The 9,113-nt window shown below is 38.1% G+C and overlaps 1 protein-coding gene across 2 annotated transcripts in view; it reads left to right on the plus strand.

Moving 5' to 3' along the window:
* The window catches only part of LOC130916629 (zinc finger protein aebp2-like), a 30,179-nt gene extending 21,304 nt beyond the window's left edge, over nt 1-8,875 (plus strand). Inside the window, exons 7-10 of one of the 2 annotated variants that reach the window (XM_057837500.1) lie at nt 4,425-4,538; nt 5,285-5,314; nt 6,460-6,598; nt 7,121-8,875. In XM_057837500.1, coding sequence (XP_057693483.1) covers nt 4,425-4,538; nt 5,285-5,314; nt 6,460-6,598; nt 7,121-7,180 — 343 coding nt within the window. In that variant the 3' untranslated portion in view covers nt 7,181-8,875. The remainder of the gene's footprint in view (nt 1-4,424; nt 4,539-5,284; nt 5,315-6,459; nt 6,599-7,120) is intronic. The other variant, XM_057837502.1, reaches the window with a different exon arrangement.
* The last annotated feature ends 238 nt before the right edge of the window (nt 8,876-9,113 follow it).

The raw sequence follows: 9,113 nt of genomic DNA on the forward strand, positions 1-9,113 counted from the left end.
TGTGGGGTTCATTACCTTTAGCAAGGTTAAGAATCAGTGCCCTAAAGCAGGGGTCCCCAACCTATTTTGCAATGCGGACCGGTGTGATTTGGGTCTTTTTTTCATGGACCGGTGTTCTATCACATTTTGCACCCTATAAAATTTTGCTCCCAAAGCTTTTGTGGCGGTGAAAAAAAGCCCTCTTTTATATTCAGTTGGACTCTCAATGTAATCCAACAGTGCTAAAAAACTATTTACATCATAAACATACAAGTGCAACACAAAAATGGCGTAAAGTAATGCTTAACGACATGGCGACGTCTTAAGTGAGAGAGCTGCGTGCAGTTGTTGTGTGCAGCTAACATGGCAAACGTAATTTAATATTCCTTTCTTTAAAGAAAGTTTGTAGTGTGTACTTTGGAATTACTGCATTCGCGTTCATTTTTGACGTTACGCGCATGCCAAATTTTTCAGAACACCGCAACGTGCGTCAGAAAAATACAGCAAATATAAAATAACATTTGTTTTCAGCCCCGTCCTGTTAAGTGCAGGGAAAATACAACACACCCGGTGAATCAGTGGTAGGCCTGAGCTTGTTTCGTTGAGACGAGATGGTCCCGAGATGGGAGAGTGAGAGAAGCCCACGTCACAAAGATTTGATGTTGGAAATTGTAGCACAGTTTTTAGTGCCCTTCTAGCGATGTCAGGATATTCCGAAAAGACTTTAATCCAGAACCTCGGTAGAGTTGTTGTCTGAAATGTACGTTCGTCGCCGTGATTTGCGATCTCTACAAGCTGATATTCCTGTTGCACAGACATGCTCAAATCACTCGATTTACTCACATACGGGTCACGAATTCACTCCTTCGCAGTTCGTGGGTCTTCAGTGATTGGGAAGTAGCATCGATTTTGTTTTCTCGAGGTTGTAGGCTCATCTTCTGGCTCGTCAGGTTCCCTTTTCCCTGTAAAAATCTGTCCAAAGACGTCTGTTTTTCAGTCATTCTAGTGTGGGGGCTAATTATTTTCGGAAACAAATGCGATGGGCGACGACCTACGTCATACGTTATTATCGAGGCCAAGCGCACATAGATATACAAAACAAGATGTACTGCTAACAGTCCAATCAATGCATTTCTATGACGACCTCCTATCCTGTAGTTGTATATCTAGAGTAGACAGGGATATTGGTGTGTTAAGCGGCACAGGCCAAAGTCAATCGGCCCGAATGCAGTCATGAATAAATTATTTATTATTTCTGCGCGGCCCATTACCAAATACGCTGCTACTGGTACTGGTACAGTACCAGGGTACTGCCCTAAAGTCATCTTTTTTGCCTTTGTGGTGCAAAAACGTTCACCATGTTCAGAACCATGAACACAGTGCAACAGTAATGAAAGCTGCTTACTGGGACACTAGATTTTCTTCCTTTCCTTTAATATTTTTTTTTAATACAAAGTAACAACCGCTATAGCTTATTTTGAGCTACTAAATTATAGTTTTAAACATATTTATATATGAAATTGATTGAATATATATGATATATATATATATTGTATTGAGGTAAAAACATCAAAGCTTTTCATGGTGTTGGGTTAGCTCGTGCCATATAGCACAGTCACGATGACATGTTACAGGTGATTCTTGACTCGAGTTGAGCAAATGCATGCAAACATGGGCACGCAGAGCACAGTTGAATGTATACCAAGTGTTCAAAACTCAGCAAGTCATTTGAAGGTTGCTTTGTACAAGGACGTCACGCATTAATAGTGCGTCAGTAGGAGGCTGTTTTCTGTTATGGATCTTCTTCCTCTTTTCTTTCTCTTTCTTGTCTACCCCTTTTTTTCACAAGCTAAATGAAGTTGCAGACATTACCCAGGAGTATATAGAAGTCAAAATGTACTGGCACACATTATAACACAGAAGCTGTATTGCATTGGTTGGGGGATACAGTTCCAGAGCTGGAGGTCAAAGTGTCTAAACGCTCTGAAACCTGTGGTATGAAACAGGCACGGGGGACAGAAATGTTGAGGCTAGAAGATGGGCAAAGTAGTCGGAAAGGAGTGTCGATGCAAAGGGGGTTGGATATGTAGGATGGAGCCAGGCCATAAAGAGCTTTGGCAGTGATGGAGCGACTCTTGCAGTTGATTATTTGTTTTACAGGAAGCCAGTAGAGTTGACAGAGGACAGGGGTGATGTGGTATGTGTTGAGGTGTGCTGCTGAGTTCGATAATTTACAGCTAGCTATAGCCATATAGCTAGGCTTCCATATTTGGCGTTTTTAAAAACCTTATGAAAATCAGTAAACAAAAATTGTGAGATTATGAAGCTCATGGTTCTGTCGGCACGTTCAATTAAAATGGGGTGTTTAGTAATTATTGTTTATGTTTGTGGCTCGCTTCAAACGAAAATCATCTGACCTAGACCTGTGACGTCACACGGTAAGATGGCGTCTGTGATAATAATTGACGAAGAAAATAAAGTGAAAATTGTGAAGTACTTCTCAAAAAGATATTCATGAAATATATTGAAAACCAAGTGTTGTTTTGTTGCGATATACTATGTCACTTCATATCATAATACAGGTGTACCGATATACCGGTAAAATAGCCCACTTCTTGTTTTTGTTAGAACCGTTTAAAAAGAAAAAAAACGAAACACTTAATTGAATGCAAGTAAAAATCTACAACGACATGACAACGACATAAATAGAGCAAAATTCCCATTTCACCTAATTTGTTAGCAGTATACTGTTTGATGTCAAAACTGATAGAAAATAAAATATAGATTCATTAGTTTGTAGTGTTATATATTTTATATGAAAACATTTATCGGTTTAACAGTGAAAATTAGAGGAAAAGTTTGCATGTCGATTTACAGTGTAGGCCCCTTAATCTTCTGCTTGTGCCCTGAAAATTTTAAGTTAGGGGCAACTGTGCTCCTGCATTTTTGTATTACATTAATACTAAAGATGTGACCGAAAATTCGGTGCCGAAAATAGCTAAAATTGCATTTTCGGGTTTCAGTTAAAAGGCCGAAAGCATACCACGGAAAAGTGTGAGGAACCTTAGTCTTCATGTGGTTACGTACCGTAATCAAAACACAGTGAGCTAACACTACTGGTTCACAGCCAACATGTCTGAAGTTTGGAAGTATTTTGAGATTTCAAAGAAATATAGAAATTATTAAATGAAGGAAAATAAAATAAATTTGCTTCATCGCTGCTCCACGCTCTTTTTGAAGTTGCTTTCCATTGATGTCCTGTGTCACGTCGAGACGGTCGAGTACAGTGCATTGGAACCCGTGCGTGAGAAGTTTGCAGTTTAATCAAATGGACAGAATACAATTGAGTACGTAATATTTAAATGAATATGTGTGCATTTGCTGTGGTTTAGTACAATACGTTTATAGCACAACCACTTCCTATTTTTTTCCGCGACTTCCACAACCCTTCTGCCAGCCGCTGTTTAATCCGGCTGGGAGCGACTTCGCTCGACTTGGTCGCTGCTAGAAAATAATTGTCTCAAAAATAAAGGAAGCCTCTGTTAGTAAAAAAAAAACAAAAAAAAAAACGGTAATTAAAATGTTAATACAGTCCATCCATCCATCCATTTTCCATGCCGCTTTGGCCTTCCTGTGTGGAGTTAATACCGTCAACTTTTCAAAATTGTTGTTCTTACTTGCTTGACCTGCCGGCTTCTAGTTCTGTTAATACATGAAATCGACTAAAATACATAGTTTTCCATACAGTACGGATCTCCGATGTCCTTGTATTGACGTTCTTAAAACTTTCATACGCTTTTCGATTACATGCTCTTCCTCCAGTGGCCTAAATGCACTGCATGTGAACTACCTTTACACCATCCCACCAAACAAACTGATTAAAGCATGTGAATAAGTGATTTGGCAGGATGGTTGCCTGCTTAGCTTTTGTGGGCTTGCGTGTCCGTCCTTCTGTCTCAGGGGGCTCCAGCGATGACGCACATAGTGACGAGGGGAATGCTAGGAGCAGAGACGGAGGTGGGCCATGAGGGAGGGGGAGGCACAGTAGTCGACTAAGCTCTTTGTTTCCGACTTCAGCAACTTGACTTGCCACGCCAAAAGCTTGCACACTCCTTCCTTTCAAGGGGACCAGGCTGACCTGAGTCCATAAGGTGCAGCTTAGCACTGCAGTACATGTGCATGAGTTTCATGCCTGTACGCAGAGGCTAGATACAGACTTAAATGAGTATGATATTTGTCCTTTCTGGGTCATAGGACTTGTCTACCTCTGTGTACGCTCAGTCAAAAAAAGTGTTAAAATGCCTGCAACTCAAAGGGCCTCCTTGTACATCTTGTTCACGCTGGCCCATTCATCATGAGTGCCACTTCATTGCTTCTTTTCTCTGCCTCCTTCTCATTACATCTTACGGCCTGACTACATGTTCCCCGGTCACGTTTCCTTCCAGCCTGCCTGACGTGTGGGTGAACGAAACAGAGAGATCACAGATGAAGACCAAAGTGGTGCACTTATCCCAGTTGCCGCAGGAAACCGCCATCCTGCTGGACCCAAACATATACAGGTGAGAGTCTGTGTGATGCCCTTTCTTTATTTATTTGACATGTGCTCAGTTATTAGGCATCCAACACACATTTTCCATGTGATTTTATTGTTACCAAATTATGTTATTCTAACCACCAGGGGGCACCAGTTGCTGATGCCAGCTAGGCATTTTGTGAATCATTGTCCTCAGCACAACCTTATCAAGGCTTTTATTACAACTTTTCAAATAAAAAAATGATACAAAATAATGTAAACATTTGCTGATTACATGATTGCACATATGTAAAGACTATCAAAAAGTTGGTAAACAGATCTAAAATGTTATAATTTGTAAATCAACAAATCAAAAATTGGTCAAACATTTACAGACAGGAAGCACAAAGGCTGGGGGGATTTGGACCAGAAGGTCAAGTAGCTTCATTTGCTGCTACTGGACTGTGGGTTCACTATTGAATGATTTTCACCTCAATAAGTTTAAATCAAGGTTGTTCACTACATCAAGTCCACAAGACAATGGTTGTCGATATGTTTGCAGCAAGAAAATGTCAGTGAGATAATTTAGCCCATATTGAAGTTAATATCAGGAATATTTGCAATGGTTTAGATTTATTGTATCAATTGTGATGATAGGATTATACATTTGTTTTCCCATCATGGTCTTGCGTAATTAGCTATTAAGTAGATCAATAATCAATTCATTAATACAAACTGGATAGTAAGTAATTATTACTTGATATCATTCACCTTCTTTTCATGTCCTTTCAGAGCACTTCCACAGAAACGACTCAAGCAAAGGTAAATCGCACCAACTCAGCAGTATTCCTTTCAAGTCAGTCAGTCATATATGTGGTATGTCCATAAATAGTTTAACATATGCATGATACAGTGTAACATTTCACTTACTTCACTAAGTAAAATACTTTTAAAACTTTCAGTCCACAAATTCAAGTATCTTATTTAAGAAAAAAAAAAAAAATCTGGCCCATACACTGCAACTGGAATTCACCGTTGTCACTCAGTCAGCTCAATCTTTTAAAAATGACTTAACATTAGTTGGTTGTAAACCGTGTTGGGATTCATTATTCAAAAAAGTAATAAATTTAAAATATCATATTAGGGTCATAAATACCTTACTTGATTACTCCCTGCAGAAAGTTAAAACCTTAGTTGTATTACTAGTTAGATTACTCATTACAATTTGTTCTACCTATTCAAAAATTGCCTGAGATCAGACAATTTTAGAGGAAGCCACTCATTCTTGTTCTGTTCACTTTCTCCGTCTTATGCATCATGCATAGATGCATAAGGTTAGGGTTAGATGGAAAAGGAGAACAGAATAAGCATGAGTGTTTTTCTAGGTCTGTATTACACCATTGTTAAGGCTCATTTCTGAAAAAGCAATACAGGTAGTCCCCGGGTTACGACGTACCCGACTTGTGTGATTTTGACTTTACGACGCCGGACTCTTGTCCGCCGTTTTGTATCCAGTTGTGTTTTGTGTTTTTTAAAAGGTAACAGTGTAGAGTGTGTGTTTGAGCTTTGTTTTTTCTTAGTGTAACAGCTGGCAAGTTTCCCTGCAAATATTTGTTTCGCCAATAAGAGGCGCTGTTGTCTAACTGAGGTTCATTGAAAATTTACATTCTTTTTTTTTGTGTGCGTTTTTTTTTTTTTTTTTTTTTTTTTTTCCTGTCGTCATTGTAGAATTTGTGGGATTGTGTTGTTAGTCATAGTTTGTTTACAAGTTAAATTAAAATGGTAACATTTAGAAGTTTTATTAGAGTGAGTGCACACCCAATCAGGTCGCTGTCTGTTTTCTACTAAGGAAGTAAAATAGCAAGCGACGCTGTAGCATAAGCGGCTCGACCTTGTCTTAGTTGCTGAAATCAAGCTCCAAATAAGCTTCATAAGTCACATCAACTTACCTGTTTGTTCACTCACAGGCCAAAGTGTTCTACGTTGTGTCTGTGGTTTAAAAGTAAAACTACTGGAAACATCAGTGAAAGAAGAACTCTTGTGTGTCCTCTGGTGAACAATCCAGCATACTTAGCGTACCTTTTTCACCTTCCATTAGCATGGATGGTAAGTATCCAGATTTTTTACTTTGTTTTACTAATATGACACACAATACATGTTTTTGGATAGTTTTTTTTTAGATTAGTAGGGTATTTAGGTGTACTTAGAGGGTTAATTCTGACTTACACGGAAATTCGGGTTACGTCGCCAGCGTAGGAACGGAACTCGTTCGTAACTCGGGGACTACCTGTATATCGCAAGAGTAATGAGCTCCAACTCCATTGGTCTTCAGAACCCTTTACTGGAAGAAGTGATATTACATTAAGAAGTGTGTAATGCGTTACACCCAACATTGGTCCTCAACATCCCATAGCTGGAATTTTGTATAATAATTCATGTTCCTATGTTTAACAGGAACGTAGATGACAATTTATCTCAAAGAAAAAATAAAAAGCTTATCTTAACTAAATCACTTCAACATCCAGTAAATACATCAATGTATATGAACCAAAAAAGATCCTGTATATAATCGTAACAAGTAATGTTCTCACTAAACGCATCTCTCACTTTTTCTTACATTCCGCTCAGCCTATAAAGAGTCTCCTCTGGCCTGAATTTGTATCCCTTGCTCATACAACTTATTTCTAATTGGGATGGGACGATCCTCATCACTGTTCTCTGGAATGGGACACAGACCAGTCTGAACTATTTGTCTTCAGGAAGAACTTGAGGAAATATACTGCCCACCAAGCAGCCCCTCCACCACCCCCCCAAAAAATATTTAAAAAAAAAAAAAAAAAAAAAAAATCTGACTATGGACCCAGTGTTGTAACATTTTTTGTGGAACAGACATTTCTGTGTGTTGTGTAAATTGTATGTGCACATTTTTAACTTATTTTTATAACCCAAAAAAAAAGGTCATGGTTGTGAATTTGTATGAAACCGTATTTACTGTGGTAAGTTATTTTTATCATGGGTAGCAGGAACACTTGGAGGTTTTATAAGTTTTATCAGACGAGTCGTACCAGTATTACAATTTGGCTGTCGAATTGCAATGATTTTGACTGACTATATTAACATGTGGAAAGTATATACGTGTGTTGCAGAGGCAATAACGCTGACTATGATATTCTGGATGACCAATTTCATGAAAAGTACTCAACGAATGTCACCTCATTTGTTTCACTCCTTCCTTTTACACTATCTATTGTATGTTTCACACTTCTTGCAAATCGCCCATTTAAACCTTTCTTTTTTTTTTTTTTTTTTAAAGAATCTGTTTTCTACTGTATGTTGTTTTTGTTTTTAATAAAAAGTTTTTTGACATGAGTTGACAAATGGTTTGTTTTAACCGAGGAGGGTGTGTTGAAGTGCCACGAACAAAAGTCATACTTCTTTAGTGTTTTCGGTGTGTTTCCTGTATTTCCATTGGAGAGAATGATTGCCTTATTTGGAAACCTCGAACCAAAAAGCTTTGGGACTATGCTGCGGAGAAGCTAAGTACTCAGCCAGTAGGCATAACCCTCGTCGGCCTATGCTAAAAAACGAGTTCAGGGAAAGGTCTGCTGTGCTTATTTAGTTTTTTTTTTTTTTTAAATATATATGAGCTTGTCTACTTGCCTGTTCCCGCATGTAGAATTGATTAAACTCGAGAACTAACGGTGTCTGTAAAGACACTTTCAAGGTAGTTTTTGGTGATGGTTGGTGGGGACCTTAAAATTGTTTGGAGTTTGTTTTTGTTTTTTTTGTTTTTTTGTGTTTGTTTTCTATTTAAAATCAACTGTTTGCGTGGATGTTTGTGCATGGTTGCGGGCGTGTGTGTGTGTGAATAATACAATATATTTTCAGATGTACTGTACTCCGATACAAATAAAAAGCAATAAATAGTTTTCGCAATTGGTCGATTATAATTTATGATTTTGTCAGTCAGACGTGCTTCGCACAATTTCCAGGTGCAATTGCAGGTTCGGGAAACTGGCATTTTAAAATAATCGCAGTATTCGCTGCTTAATTGTCATCTGAGTGCAACCAAGTAGTATTCTCATTTGTATTAAGGTTCGTTACGCTCACTTTTCATGATCATGCGTATTGTCAGCTATAATAAATCTCCCTATTTAGTGCTCTGCAGCCCTTAAAAGGTTTCATCTAATGCGTTCAGGTAATGTGTAGAGCTGAAATGAACTCGAGTTAAAGTTTCTTTGACTTGTTATGAACTGGGAAACACATTTTTTTTCTTTTTTTGTTGTTGTTGTTTAATCTGGGCACTTTGCCAATACATTATTCAAGCATTGAAAATTTCATTATTTAATTCCTTGTTTACACAATGACCCCAAATATCTTATATATATATATATATATATAGCTAGTGTACATTATATGGTTCAATAGGTTACAATTCTAACAATTACAATGCGGTTCTGCGACACCATCATTCTGTTTGACTGTAAATTCACATGAAAATATCAGCACTTGAGATTTGCTTGATGAGATTATATAAATCATCATTACATCTGACCTGCAAGCAATAGCACAGCCTCTATTATAGAGTCAGTGTCGAGTTTTGCCATTGTGTTTTTTTGAG

This window comes from Corythoichthys intestinalis, chromosome 5 (genome assembly GCF_030265065.1).
Source record: "Corythoichthys intestinalis isolate RoL2023-P3 chromosome 5, ASM3026506v1, whole genome shotgun sequence".
Taxonomy (NCBI): Eukaryota; Metazoa; Chordata; class Actinopteri; order Syngnathiformes; family Syngnathidae; genus Corythoichthys; species Corythoichthys intestinalis.